The sequence below is a fragment of the Lampetra fluviatilis genome, chromosome 7 (genome assembly GCF_964198595.1).
Source record: "Lampetra fluviatilis chromosome 7, kcLamFluv1.1, whole genome shotgun sequence".
Classification (NCBI taxonomy): domain Eukaryota; kingdom Metazoa; phylum Chordata; class Hyperoartia; order Petromyzontiformes; family Petromyzontidae; genus Lampetra; species Lampetra fluviatilis.
Window position 1 is genome coordinate 16,991,487 of NC_136281.1, and position 14,892 is coordinate 17,006,378.

Genomic DNA, 14,892 nt, shown 5'->3' on the forward strand with positions numbered 1-14,892 from the left:
GGAAAGTGCTGCCCCATCGTGTGTGGTTAAAAAAAATCATTTTAAAGACTCTCGGAAGGAGTTCTGTGATATCTGCTTCTCCGGGCCTTCCTCTTAATACACGGGGTGATTTACTGCCCTGTGAGAGTTCCCAATGGATATTGAAATTGGGATTATACATTGCAATCATCGCCCCCCTACCGGCAGAATAATAGGCTATCTTAGTCTCCCGAGTTCTTACCTGGTAAAACTAAATCAACTTCAAACGTCTCACGGCGCGACACGCGCGCGTATGTGCAGCCCTTCGTCAATTCGCTACTGGATGAGGGCCTTCCCCATGCCCTGTGGTTCCAGGTAGTCGGTTGACCATACTTCACCACCCTGGTCAGTGAGGGTTGGTGAAGAAGGAGAGCATAGACGCGGAAGCGTATAAGTATGGTACAACAATATAATGTGCTTCACTGCCCTCGCCTGCCCAGAATGTAGCCCTACAGCAGCCTGTAACACCTGTAGTCCATGTAGTTGTCCATCCAAGCACGATGCAGCCTGAAACTGGCTAAACTTGTGAGATCTGATGAGATGGAGGCGCGTTCGAGGTGAATAGGTCAAAGGTGAGGCAGTAGAAGTCGGCGGCGGTCTCTTCCTGTGCCACCATCCCCTCTCATAATCATGCCCTTGCTCGCCGTGAGTCGCTCGTGCACGATGATTCCATCACCAGAGCGCTGGGTTGGAGGCACGCACCTCGCGCGGCGCCAGGCTTCCGTCCGCGTGGCCCTTGTGCCGACTCGCTGAAGCGCCCTGCGGGGCAAGGGGGCACACGCAGCTCCCTTGCCAAGCGGCTCCCGGCAGGCGGCTGCCAGCTGTCGGGAGGCCTGCAGCGCTGCGCTCCCACCAGAGCCGCCAGAGCTACCGGGGCCTACAGCTCTACAGCTCTGCTTCTCAGTCACTGGCCGCACTTTTTCGCCACCTCATTAGTGTGCGTGCTTAATCCTCCGCGCGCGGACGCATCGCTGCAGCTTTGCCGGCGCGTGTGTCACTTAGGCGGTTAAACGTTGTGTTGCAATCTTTTTTTTAATCCGTTCAAAATGCCCTGCAAATCAGGATGGGTGTCGTGGCTCGCTCGGCTAATTTAATTAGCGCTCCACTACGCCGTCGCGTGAAAACTGTGCCCAGCTCTCAGTGGCTTTGCCTGAATATAACAAGAATCGTTGAAGGCAAATGGCGAATAATGGAGACCATTTTTTTAAACCGCATGTTGAGTCATCCAGCGAGAATCTCGCTGTGTCTCCATGCTCAAACGCGTCCACATTGTCCCTCCACGTTCAGTAAGCTTCCCTTTATTTAACCCTGGTGAGCACCCACGAATGGGTTTTGCCATCTCATTTACCAGGAGTCTGTGGCGGGGGGGCCTGGTCACACGCAGATGGATACACGAGTTTAACAACCAAGTGAAATCCAGTCCAGCGTTTCCATGTTGATTTAAACGCTGCTGAAAGCTGTTGGTACACATAGCCCATTTTGTTTATGGATGTTGTTTTCTTTTGTTGGTAAAGCATGCTTTTCCCTAGTTTTTATTTATTGTTGTTTATTTGCACACAGCCCCCTCCCCCCAAGGCAGCACATAATGATGTCGTACTACTTCGCTGCCGGTAATTCATCATACTTGCCGTCTCGGCTCGCCCGGGTGTGGCGAGTGACCTCACGAGTCCACAGAGTCTTTGGGTTAATCCGAGAAGTGGATGAACCCAAATCGTCGTTAACCTTCGGCATTTAGTTGGCGTTTTTTTCTTCTGCCGGACCACCATGGCGGTGACTCCTGACCCACTGACCCGACCTGCGTGCGTGTGGCGGCCGTAGGCGTCGACCCAGAGCTGTTTGAGCTGACCACGGCCAAGATGGAGTCTGCGAGCACGGTGAGCCGAGTGACCGACGCCATCGCGCGCCTCATGTCCACGGCCGACAAGACGCTCACCTCGGCGCGGTGAGTGGACGGGCGGGGGCGATGGTGGTGGTTGCGGGGAGGGGGGGGTGCGCAGGGTCGGGGGTCGGGAGGCACCTTGTGTTGTGTGAGAATGGCTCGCGAACGCAAGCATCGTCGCTCCACGCGTGTGCCGGTCGTGAACGTGCACGCGTGTGTGCGCTCACGCTCCATCGTCAACTTGCCGGTTGTGGGTCATTGATGGACAGCTCGTACCGAGCCCACGGTTCACTTCCTCGCTGTAGCTGCTCACCGGTCGGTTAACCTCAACGAGCCAAACGAATGAGTTTGGACAGTCATCGTGCAAATTATCCTCGCAAAGGAGTCTCGTTAATTCCCAAGCCCCTCCTACAGGAAGGAGGGAAGCATGAGCAATGAATCGGTGTATTTTTCATATGGCAGGAAACCAGATTATTCAGAAATTCAGTGGCACTATCACTCAATCTACCCAGGCGGGTCAGCATCTTTTACCTACTTGCTGTACTGCGTTCAATACACCACCGCATAGCACTACAGGTTGTGCGTCCAACGCACTGTTTTTGTGTTTATTTCTGGTGATGTGTCTTTGTGTTGTTGATTTGTATTGTTTAGTACTGTGTTGATTGATGTTGTTTAGTGTTGTGATGTTCGACGAGTATCGTGGTGACTGACAGCGATTATTGTTTATCCGTGTTGGCCTCCATGTGTCCTTTTGTGTCGATTCGTGTCGGAGCAGGAGGCCGCGTCGCGAAGAGAAGCTGAGCGGCGAGGCCCTGTCGGTCATGGCCGCCCTTCCCGACCTGTCGTTCATGCGCGCCAAGGTGCTCATGTTCCCGTCCACGCTCACGCCCACCGCGCCAGCCTGCGGCGCGGTGGGCGTGGACGGGCCCTGACCCCTCGCTCGCTCATCCGCCCGCCCGCTCGCTCAATCTCCGTGCCCGACACCAACGCCAAAACCACCGCGGAATCGTCTGGGAAAGAGCGAGGCGGTCGGTGCCGGGGAGTTCCGTGGCGGGCGTGTGGGTGGGCATGCGGGCAGAGAGGGACGAAGTGAGAATTGACCGAACGTCGCAGGATCCCCGTCGGGTCAATGAGTGAACTACTGTATGTAGAGCATACGAGATTGTTTCCGATCTTTGTCTCCCGTCGCAGTCGTTAATTGTAGTTTGAGCCGCAATGGACTGCGGCAGCTTGCACATGTACACATAAACCGATGTATCATATATTGTTGTTTGGTAAGGTGAGGGGTGTGTGTGTGTGTGAGGTGGGTTGTGCGTAGTTGTGGCGAGAGAGCCTTCTCCACCCTGAACACCCCCCCGCGTGGTGAGTCTGGGTCGACCGCTTGCACTTGACGTCCGCGCGTACTCGCACGCGGTGGGGGCGGGGGCGGGGGCGGTGGAAGCGCCGGCGGCCGCGTTTCCTATTCCCTGTGTAGCGAGCGCCGTTCGTTTTTAGCTCCGCCCGCGGGAAACTCTCCTCGCGAACCGCCAGGAGGGGTTGCTCACCGCACTGCTCTGCGTTAGGGGACCGTGAACCGGCGGCGGTTGACGATCGTTTTATTTAAGGGGCGTCGCTTTTTAGCAACCGATTTGAGGAGCGCGGTAATCGCGCGAGTGTGGGCCCAGCCGTGTTGTCGGCCTGCGTGCTGAGTTGAGGCCTTCCAGCGACACTGGCGACAGCGCTGTGATTGGAAGACACTTTGCAGCTCCAGGTGGTGAAACGAGATCTCGCGTTTACGGAGACACGAAGCTTAACCCGACAATCTACCTTTTACCTTGGCCAAGCTTTACTGACACCTGAACCGGCTGACGCCAAACCTTACTCTTGCGCTAGGACTGAGCCGAGAGGTCTTTTTAGTTTAGGTTCTGAGCTTTTGCCAGCGTTGCCACATTCACAAAAAGCCCTCGACTCGACTGTGAAAGGGTGACTGCAAGTAGTGGACACTAACTCCAGCTGACTGTAAGATGAACCTGAGCCTTGACTCCTCAGTGATCCTCGTACTGAGAATGGGCCTGCCTGGCCCTGAATGGCGACTGTCGAAAAGTTCAGCGTTGGCTTAACCGAGTGGAGCTTGCCGAGTGGGTGAAGTAACCCGCTCCTGCCTGGTTTTATGGATAAACCACAGATGCAGGTGACGCCGCACCGCGCGCACCCGGGGTGGCGTGAGTTACCAGCGGTGGCTTCGTCATCGCTTCCTTCGGCAGATGGCAGCCCAGCGTCGGCGCCGTGGTCGTTACACACCGCGGGGTACCGGTTGAACTCCCTGCACGCGTCGCCTGCATCGATAAATCAGTCCCAGGGTAGAGTTTGTGGCCTCGGCTGGACCCACGAGCCGCCACTCGCCACGCCCCGAGCTGCACGCCAGCAGCGTGCCGGCAGCGTTACCAACCGCAGGTGCATTTGCGGACGCTCCTTGTAAACCTTGCTTCCTTTAATGGGTCCAAATAATGCGTCCATTTGAGCACCTGTACATTTTTGCATGAATTTTCTTTTTTCCAAAAAAAAGTAACCGTCCAACCCAGCGGGGCTCGGGGGTGTGGGTGGGGAGTCTCGCGCTCGCTGGATACCACGCACAGGCCCCCTCTGCTGCTCGACATGGGGCCCCATGGATAATTCACCCCCCACTCACCCGACCCTCCAAACTTCTAAATTATTCCTCCTCTTACGACTTGTAACAAATGTCAACGGCGTAAATGAGTGCCATTCATTACGTACTTGTCATGTTCCTAAATTAAGCGATTGGTCCGTTTGAAAAAAAGAAGAGGCCTATCTGTGTGCTCGACAACCACGTGGGTGGATTGACGGGGCCACGCGTTCTCTGGGACGTTACGACGCTCGAATCGTCGACTCAATTCGTCTCTTGCACTCGCGTGCGTCCGATTTGCGTGCCTGTAATAATTGTTTCAGATTCGTTGCATTTCGCGATTGGCTCACGGGAGGAGACGGTGAAGCTCCGATGCGTGCACTGTAGGTGTGTAATGGTTTGCCGCTCGATAGACACGCAACGAGACTAGCGTCGAATCGCGCGCGTCAAGACTCTGCTCTTACTATGCATAACGACGATATGCAAAGTTCGCCACATCCCGCGCGGAACAAATGACAGAACAAGTGACACCGTGTAGATAGTAGAAACATGACACAGCGCAAACTCGACAGACTGAGATCATATATAATTGGTTATCCGATGTAATGGTGACGGAATCACGACGTCCATCACGTTCCAGGGGAACGAGTCGTTACATGCCTACAGTGCACCGTGGCGGGGATGCGGGGGGACCAAGTGGGAGAGGATGGGGTGGGGAACCAAGGGAGGGGGGAGGGGACCAATGTGTGGGTCTAATTGAGCGGTGGATGGGATTGATAATTACATCCCCACTGGTCCTTGCGAAGATCTAAAACTCCAGCACTGTTCAATATCCATTCCTGCCGCCGGGTGGCGCTGTGACTGCGTTTCGCTTTCGAGCGTTGCCTGGCGGCTCAAAATGAAAAACGACGCCAATCGGCAGCGTTTGCACAACCCGGGCCACGCACTTCACGACGATTATCCTGCGGAGTGGGGTCTGCAGAGGCGGCCCGGATAAAAAAAAACACGCGGAGCGACAATGCTCAGACGCGTGTGAACGTGGCCCTCGGAACGCGCGCCGTATTTATTGTTGCTGCGTAGTAGAACGGCAGTTGGGAGGTAGAGATGGTAGAGATGGCCGAGTCGGCGTGCGTCGCGTCTGAAGCGCCTTCACTCGCCGCGGCGTGTTCGCGGCCGCGCGAGGGGTCGACGAGTCGCCGGCCCTCGGCAAGGGAGGGGATGGCAAATTTTAAACCGGCGCCCGCCTAAAGACGCCGTCTTTTATTTTGTCTGGAAAGCACGGCGGATCCGCAACCCGGATAGTCTGCCCACGGACAACCGGGGGTTGGCCGCACCTCGTCGTCCCCTCGGTTCGTTGCTGTGCCAACGCACCCGCTGTCGCCTTCGCACCGCCGCGCGGTTCGCTCGCGGGGCACCGGGGCCGCAGCGGCGGCCGTGGTCACCGTTGGTGGGGTTCTGTGCCCTATTCTTTTTCGGTCTTGGCCACAATCCTAACCGTGTCGTGGCATTAACCCTAACCCGAATTCTTACGCTAACCATAGCTGCAGCCATAGCATTAACCGCAACCACTACCTTAGCATTAACCCTGTTACTAATAGCCACATCCTAACCAGCCCCAAATACCAAAAGTGACCAAATGCCTCTCCCTAAATTTAGCCACATCCCTAACGATATCCCTGATCCTAACCACATTCCAACACCCTAACTCTATCCCTAATACCAACCTTAACCACACCCCCTTTATCACTAACTTTAACCACTTCCCTTAAAATGAGCCATTACCTCATCTTAATGCAAGTTCCAAGACGAGCAAATATCCGTAACCGGAACCCTTTGGCCTACCTCCACTCACAACCTCAGTCCTAATTCATTCATGTGAAGTCAATTGAAGTTGGCAATTCATGTGTTGTGTTATAATTAATTTACTGCCAGACAATGCAAGTCACGTCTCGGTCGTGCAAGGGACTCGGCTGTAAGAAAATTCCACGGTCCAAGGGGTGATAACCACTGCGGGGAGTCTAATCCCTCACACGCGCGCGAGTGTGAAACGGGTCCTCCACACGGAGCAACGGGAGAGAGGGCCACGTGGACGTGGCGACAGCACCGAAGCCACGAGAGCTCACGGAGCCGGTCCACGTGGCCCGTTAGCAGCTGGGGCAGGGTTGGGGCCCAGGTTGGGACTTGTCGCTGGGCCTAGGAGGGGTGGTGTTGGCCGTGAGCCTCGGCGCCGGCTTCAGAGACGAGCAGTTCGGCGTACGAGTTCCTGGGCCGCGGTGGAAATCGGTAACGGGCCGAGATGGCAGATTTGGCGATAATTTATTTGTAAGGTCAGTAAGAGTAAATTGTCACGTATATATTCATTTGACGGCACAATTCGCTTTCACTAAAAACCCACCACTAAGGTTTTGCCACTCATGGAAAACATTTCAAGCGGTAGAGGTGAACATCTGATGTGGGCCCCCACGAACTCCGCGTATTGTAGGCCCTGCCACCCACCGTGCCTTTCTGGCCTCTCAAATAGGTGCAGCTCAGTCACAGAAAATTCTCCGCCATTGTCATCGGGCTGAGACGGGGTGGATATTTGTTTTCGTGTCCGCAACGAAAGAAACTTAACAAGTCCAAAACGTGTACGCGTGTTGGCTTTGAACTCGCGAGTGTTGTCGTTAGGGGTAGAGATAGGGTGAGCCCAAACCCACGTGGTGTTATGAGTTCAACTTTTAATCCATGTTTTTTAATCCATCATTTCAGGGAAGTGTCTCTCGTTGTCTCTCCGTTCGTCTCCGCCTGTCATCGTATTTCAATCGCGTCGACGGCACACGTCTCCCTGTCACTGATTTTGCGATCGCCGTCACGTTACTAGGTCGCTTTTTTGATTAACAGTCAATTAATGTGATGGTAAAATGATTGTGAAATGGATAGGATGGACACAAGTGTGCAAGTCCTTTTCGCAGAACTTACTCTGCTCGCACCCAGGATAAACTTGTACGCGTTCAGAATGCAGCGATTGAAAAAGGTTAAATATGCCACACCTGATTAATCACATTAATTAATTCGAGTCTGACACGGATGCTCCTATGAACACGTGCACACATCACAGCACACCCAATCCTGTGGGCCTGTTAAGGAGAAATTTACTTTAATGGGGGAAAAATGGGAAGTTAACTCTACTTTGCCGGAGGGTGAGGGTTAAAACATGGCACTTGCGCTATTTCTTCCTACCTCTCGGAGGACGAGAAGTGTGGTTCAATCGTCGTCGCTAACGGACGAGCAGCCACCACAGACGGCAAGACCCCAGCCCTGGACTCGCAGGAGCCGCCCGCCCCACGGGAGATGTCCCGGAACAGGGCCCTCTCCGAATGGAGCTGTACATAGCGAATGCGTGAGAGCGACCAGCTGTTTATATCCTTGATGACGCCATTGTAATATGTACATAGGTTTCGAATCGGGTGCAATTTGAAGGTGGTGGTGGTGTTGGTGGTAGCGATTGAACGACACAATGTGCGTAGTTTATAATATGTAATTTAACAAACAAACAAATCCTGACTGGACTTGGCTTAAGGGAAGACTTGATCCGATGAACAAGCATCTCTTGTAAACCCGCACCTTGGGCTGTCGGAATCTTTGGTAAATATAAAAAACAAACTTCGTTAAATGGAAACTTCCCCCCCCACCATTGTTGAGCTCTAGTGATATCACAGTGAACTCACCGACGTCACGGTGACGTCTCTGATATCACCGGTGCACGAATGGCATTGACGCGCGTGACCATCACCGTCTTTTCTTTTTTCTGCCTTTCTCATCGACGAAAATCCCAAACTGGTCGGGCAGCCTGAGCCCCAGCCCCGGCGGGTATCTACCGCAAGAGCTGCTTGTCAGATGGCCCGCGTCTTCCTTGAGGGCGAGCGCGATTGTTTTAGTTTGAACACTGTAGTAGCAGGTCCGACGTCTCCCCCTTTGCCTGCATAAGTGCGACTGCTGCGCATGTGTCAGCCCAGAGGCGCTGCTGCGGTTTATTTAAGATGCTTTACGTGAACAGCCCACGCGTCTGTACGTCTCTATTTACAACAGGGTTTCTGTAATGTTTCATTTCGAACTTGTCAAAGAAAACCTAGTTGGGCACTTCGAGGGCACTTTACCATCTGCTTTGTAGATAAACTGGCAAGGTATTAAAATTTGAAATAAAATATTCTAATATATACCGCGTTTGTGTGTGTGTGTGTATACATTCGCAACCTTTGACCCCAATGTTTTGATTACAGGTGGTGAGGTGTAGTGGTCGTATCTTGACCCTCCTGACTTGTTCTGTATCCGCGAGGCGTTCCTGCACCAACAGATTTGATAACAAAACTTAGATCAAGACTTCCATGGGTAACCCATCAAAATGCTGGCGAAACACGTAAATAAACCCTACTTGATGTTTGACTACAACGAAGAAGCATTTGGATATGTAGGTGCACGATTGGGATTGGCACTGAGAGACAAAACGATAAACGCATGGATCAGAGGTCAAATCCAAGTTGTATAAATCCTCGAATTATGAAGAGGAAGGGGACGATGGCCCAGGCTGGCCGTGGCATGTGGAGCCACAGGAGCGAACGAGGGCGAGGAGACGACAAAGGTCGCGATGGAGCGATGAGGTGAGCAAGTCCAGGAGCGAGGTGGATTGTGAGGGGCGGCGTCATGAGGCCTTCATCCAGCAGTGGATAGGCTGGTGACGAGTGTTTAATTTGTTAATTGGGTTAGAGTTTTGGGTGATTTGTTTACCTTTATAATTTGCGCTCAGTGTTTTTGTACTGTTTGTTGTCACGTTCAAAACCGCCCCGACTGGACATCTGTGAAAAATACATTTTTAGCTCACCGGATTTCTGCTGCAGTACAATCAACTTTGATTACCGCCATGGCCGCCACGACCTCGTGGCACTGGAGGCGCGCGTCACAGTTGAGCCCCACGTGACTACGGCCCGCCGCCGCACTGCGGGTCGAGACGCGGGGGCTCGGGCCCTTCCCTGCAAGACGCTTGTCAGGGGCTCCCTTTCAACAAATCTCGGGGGGGGGGGGGGGGGTGAGGGGGCTGCGTCGGAGAAAGTAAGTCATAAATAGCAGGCGGGCGAGGAGACACGGAGTGGACACGTGGGGCTCCGCGCTCTCGATGCGCACAGTCGCGCTCTGTTCCTCCGTGCCGAGGTGTGAGCGTGCCGCGCCGTGCGGTCACTGGCGCTGAAATAAAAAGAGGCCGTCACGCGGCGTCGCCAAACCCACGGACTGTGTACCGCTTAGAATCCACGAGTGGGAAGGCGATGCGAAGCGTTGGCAACAGCGGTTTAAATAATAAAAACAATAAGTCAGTTTATTTCTCAAATGATCATGGACGTGGTGCTGTTTACAGCCAGTGGTGGAAATTCCACGTTCCCATGGCCAGTGGGGAGGGGGCAGTCTTTCCATAGTACAACCCACTGTTCACTTCCCCACAGAGTGGTACTCCTTGTATCAGCTTCCCTGGATGGGGTGATGAGGCGTCAACTCACAGCCATTCAGAATCAGAATTTGCATACTGGAGGAATCCGATGAGCTTTGAAGCTCTTTTTCACAGACGTCCAGTAGCTTCACAGATGTCCGATTGGCGGGCCGTGTTTGCTCTACCGCGGGCCCACCTGGCCCGTTCCTATGTACACTGCGTCCTGTGAGTGGGGCGCCTCCTGCCCGAGTGGAGTGCTGGGGAGGTCAGGGGAGGTCAGGGTGAGGTCAGGGTGAAGAACACGGGGGCTGGGGCGGCGAGCAACACCGCGGCCCAGCGCCAACAACAACAGCAACAATAACAACAGCAACAACAACAGCAGCAGCAACAGCAACAACAGCAGCAACAGCAGCAGCAACAACAGCAACAACAGCAGCAACAGCAACAACAACAGCAACAACAGCAGCAACAGCAGCAGCAACAACAGCAACAGCAGCAGCAGCAGCAACAGCAACAACAGCAGCCGAGGGCCATGTGCAGGATCGTAGCTTGCGTGGGGAGCAGGGGGGGTGCCTTGGCCCCCCACTGGTGGCCAAAGCTACGAGTTGGGGGACCCCTTGACAAGCACCATGAGATATGTTTTGAACAACGACAGTGTTGAAGGTACTAAAACATTTTAAACGGAGCGTCCCCTACAGCGGTAAATGTCCGAGACCGTGAGCGTGATGATGCGAGTTTGACACGGAAGGCTTTCGCGACCAATATTAAGCAGAGGTTTTGTTTGGGTTAGATCGCGTAAATATGTGTCGTTAAACCCCGCCACCACCCGACACAGCCAATTCGTAAGGTTTGTCACGTAAACGTGTCAATTCGTTGCTAGTTCAGCACGCCGGCAATGTGTTGGAGGGTAATCCCACGACAATTACAATTCCAGCGCCGTGACGAAGGGCCGTTTCCCGAAACGTCGCCTGCATTTGTAACGCCACCGCTTATTCTTGCAATGACAGAATGTGCTGAATGTGTTCATTGGCACACGAGTGCCAACGCAGCGTCATCGCCGGGCAATGAGCCAGACGAGGCAGCAGCAGCAGCGGCGGCGGCGGCGTGTTTAGTTTTGAATCGAACGCGAGTGAAATCGCGACGCCTTAAACGTGCCGACGAGAGGTGAATGTCTGGCGAGGGGGCAGGGAGGGTGAATCGTCGGCGGTGTCTGTGAGCAGGAGGCTGTGGGTGGGAGATGCCGAGCTGTGGGTGCCGTTCCGTGTCGCGGGCCCAAGCCCCCTCCCGGGGCAACATCAAACACAAAACTACTTGCTGCGACGACGACGACGAGGAGGTGGTGGTGGTGATGGTCACTCGGGGCGTCAGAGGCGCGTGGCAGCGTGCGGTGGCGGCCTCGCGCCCACCGAGGCGCATAGGGAGGGAGGGGAACACACGGAGAGAGAAAATAGACTGGCTTTGCCGTTGCCATGGCTGTCTACAATATTTATTGAGCATGTTTTAGTGACCGGTGCGCGCGAGTCTGCATCACGGCTCACGGGGAGGGGTGCGCCGTTGAGTTCGTGTGTAGAGTAGTGTGTAGAGTGGTGTGTGTGGGGTGTGTGGTGTAGAGTGGTGCGTGTGTGTGGTGTAGGGTGGTGTGGTGTGTGTGTGGTGTAGGGTGGTGTGTGTGGTGTAGGGTGGGGTGTGTAGTTTAGTGTGTGTGTAGAGTGGTGTGTGTGGTGTAGGGTGGTGTAGTGGTGTAGAGTGGTGTGTGTGGAGTAGGGTGGTGTGTGTGGTGTAGGGTGGTGTAGAGTGGGGTGTGTGGTGTGTGTGGTGTGTAGGGTGGTGTAGAGTGGTGTGTGTGGTGTAGGGTGGTGTAGAGTGGTGTGTGTGGTGTAGGGTGGTGTGTGTGGTGTAGAGTGGTGTGTGTGGTGTAGTGTAGAGTGGGGTGTATGGTGTGCAGTGTGTGGTGTAGAATGTGGTGTGTGGTGTAGAGTGGATTGTGTGGTAAAGTGGGTGCTCATCATAGGTCCTTGCTAACAACACTTGCCCCTACAGTCTGTAAAGGCTATACGGGGGTCTTTGTCTTTGGTGTATAGGGTAGTGTGGGGTGCAATGGGGTGTGCAGTTTCAAGTGGTTATTAGAACTAGCATACTTTCTCTTTCATGGCCTTTAATGAGTGAGTGTATGAGTGTTTATAATAAGATAGGTTATTTTAAAAAAAGTTCGATTCACAAGGCCAAACATATATCGGACAAACAACCACTGTGATTACATAAACCCGGAGTGGAGTCCACTTTGAAGTGGTGCATGGATTGTGGAAAAGCACGGTGAAATATATTTGGTAGCGGAATGTGGCTTGTCGAAGTGTGGAGTGGAGTTTGGAATTGAGACTGGAACGTAGAAGCGTTTCGTGGCGTATCATTTGAGTGGAAGAGTGTAAGAGTGGAGTGTATAATGGAGTACGGAATGCGGCAGTGCGTCGTCACGCTGAGCTTGGATTGCGGATTGCAAAAGCGTGGAGTGAAGTTTGGAATGGAGCGCGGATTTTAGAAGTGTTGAGTGGAGTTTGGGATAGAACGTCGACTGAAGAAACGTGGAGCGGAGTTTGAATGGAGCATGGATTGTGGAATTTAGTTTAGAATAGATTGAGGATGGTAGAAATTTGGAGTTGATGCGAGAATTGATTGTTGGGTGCACAAGTGTGGAGTAGATTTTAGAATAGATTGCGGATTGCAGAAATGTGTTAGTGGAGTTTGTAATGCGGCATGGATTATCGAGGTGTGAGAGTGAAGTTTGGAACTCGGCGTAGATTTTATGAAAGCGCGGAGTGGAATCCAGTTCACGGTGACGCGCGAATTGCGTGCACCACGAAAGCGCGGAGTGGAGTGCGAGGTCGAGGTTACAGTGGATTGCGGATCGTGCGAATGCCACGAGAAGCGGGGGTTGCGCGAGTTTCGTTTTGATGATCCCGTCGTGACCAGGCAGAACGAGGGCAGCGGCAGCAGCAGCAGCGCCTTCTCTATTTATAGCCGCGTGTCCACAGCAGAGGGGCGCGTGCTGGCGTGCTCCGTGTGTTTACAGAATTGGAGCGGTTCGAGTAGCAGCAGTGGTTCATGCACTAAGATACAAACCCCGGTGACCCGAGCTTTGAGTCACGGTCACGGTGAACGTCGCTGACGTAGGAGGACTTTCAGAACTGATCTTGGACCTCTCCCAGGTCCACTCGGCCTGAAATGAATCACTTGGTGCCGTGTGCAAAACATCGTCATCGGGGAAACAAAGGCGGCCTGGTGAGGTGCTGGCCACCCACCCCCTCGTGTGCCGTGCCAGCATTAATAGGTGCTCACTAACACACCAATCTATCATGCTATATAGGGGATATTTAGTATGTTAAAAACATATATTCACACGTATGTTCACTGTGTCGTGGTTAATTCACTGCACTACGACCCTGGTGACCCGAGTTCGACATCGGTCCGGAGCCTCCCCCAGATCGACTCGGCCTTGAATGAGCACCTTGTGCGGTGTGTTGACATTAGCACTGGGAAGACAAAGGCGGCCGGGCGGGCCTGGTGCCGCCCACCGATTCCCGTGCGACGTTTTGGCTTTCAGAGCGGGGGGCTCGCTTCCAGCACTTCTGTTCAAGGCTATCCGGGGCAATACCTCTTGTGATTAATTTACATCACGTACCTCTGTTTCCCAGCCACATTTCGACTTAAAGTTGAATGAAGAGAGCCAATTAGAACCGTTCCCTCTTCTGGATCGGGCTGTGGTGATGCTGCTGCTGCTACTACACGCCCAGCCATTGGCGAGCTTTCGCCTTTGCAAGAGGCACGCATTCCAGTTCTCGATGTGGAATCGCAGCGCTGTCGTGCGTTCATCCATCCCCGTGGCATTTAAAACAAGGCACCAGAACGCACGTGGCGCCTTGCCCTGGACGCGACGGCGCCCTCCTCTATGATGGAGATTGAACGCGAACGTAAATCTGAGCTACGCGCTCACAATGAGCGCGGCACGTTTCTTCGCTCTAAACAAGTGGCTGGACCGTCGTCCTTCAGCGGTGGACATTCCACATTAGCATGACACAGAACCAGTGGTGGTAGATAGCGTGCACGCAGGCGGTGCGACTGCACCGGGACCCACATGGAGTGGTCCGTGCAGGTGTTGGAATTTGCCACGAGGCTCTCAAAATATACTTCTCGCTGGCTTCCTTACCCCTGGGATGCTCCTCGTTACCGAGCAAAGCATGATCGTGATGCATGGGGCTGACTCAAGTGGTCTCGCCTGGGATTAGAACTCACGATTTCACCGCCAAGAGCCCTGGACTTCCGACAGCTGATCCGACCTTGGCGTATATTCTGCACCCGGCCTGATCAGACCTAATCCGATATTGTTCAAACAACTGACACAGACTCCCTGGTCAGGTCCTGGCTCTGAAACGCCACCGCCGGCCACTCCCGCACGGGGCACGTTCTGTTCGTGTCCCCCGGCCACAGCTCGGGGCCGAGGCCGTGCCTCCAAGTTGACGCCTCTCCTCCCCGAGTCTCTTTACGAGTGGGCGTTTTCTAAGAACAAACAGTGCCTACTGTAACCTCGGCTGTACACACAGATACACATCCTTCTTTTAGCTTTATGCACCACGCAGGGGCTGTTAGCGAGCACCTACAGCATTGGCAAGTGGTGTATGTATAATGAGCTCAGCCGTAAAGGCGCAAACTAGTGCTGTGTGTAGAACGTCAGAAATGGAGAGACAAAGAGGGCCGGTCATTGTGTCGTCCACACCCATACCCTCGCGTGCTGTTGGGTTGGACTTCATAGGAACAGGTGCGTGGCGCGCACACTCATCGACGACGACGACGGCGGCACAAGAGGCTGGTGCCAGAGAGACGTGGCCACTGCTGAGCAGATTGGCACGAGACAGAGGAAAGTGG

The 14,892-nt window shown here is 53.9% G+C and overlaps 1 protein-coding gene across 2 annotated transcripts in view; it reads left to right on the top strand.

Annotated features, from left to right (window-relative positions):
* Positions 1–4,580, top strand: part of AFTPH (aftiphilin) — a 28,588-nt gene extending 24,008 nt beyond the window's left edge. For both annotated transcript variants that reach the window (XM_078858702.1, XM_078858704.1), the window contains 2 exons: positions 1,837–1,960; positions 2,673–4,580. In XM_078858702.1, the coding sequence (XP_078714828.1) occupies positions 1,837–1,960; positions 2,673–2,829 (281 nt within the window). In that variant the 3' untranslated portion in view covers positions 2,830–4,580. The remainder of the gene's footprint in view (positions 1–1,836; positions 1,961–2,672) is intronic.
* The last annotated feature ends 10,312 nt before the right edge of the window (positions 4,581–14,892 follow it).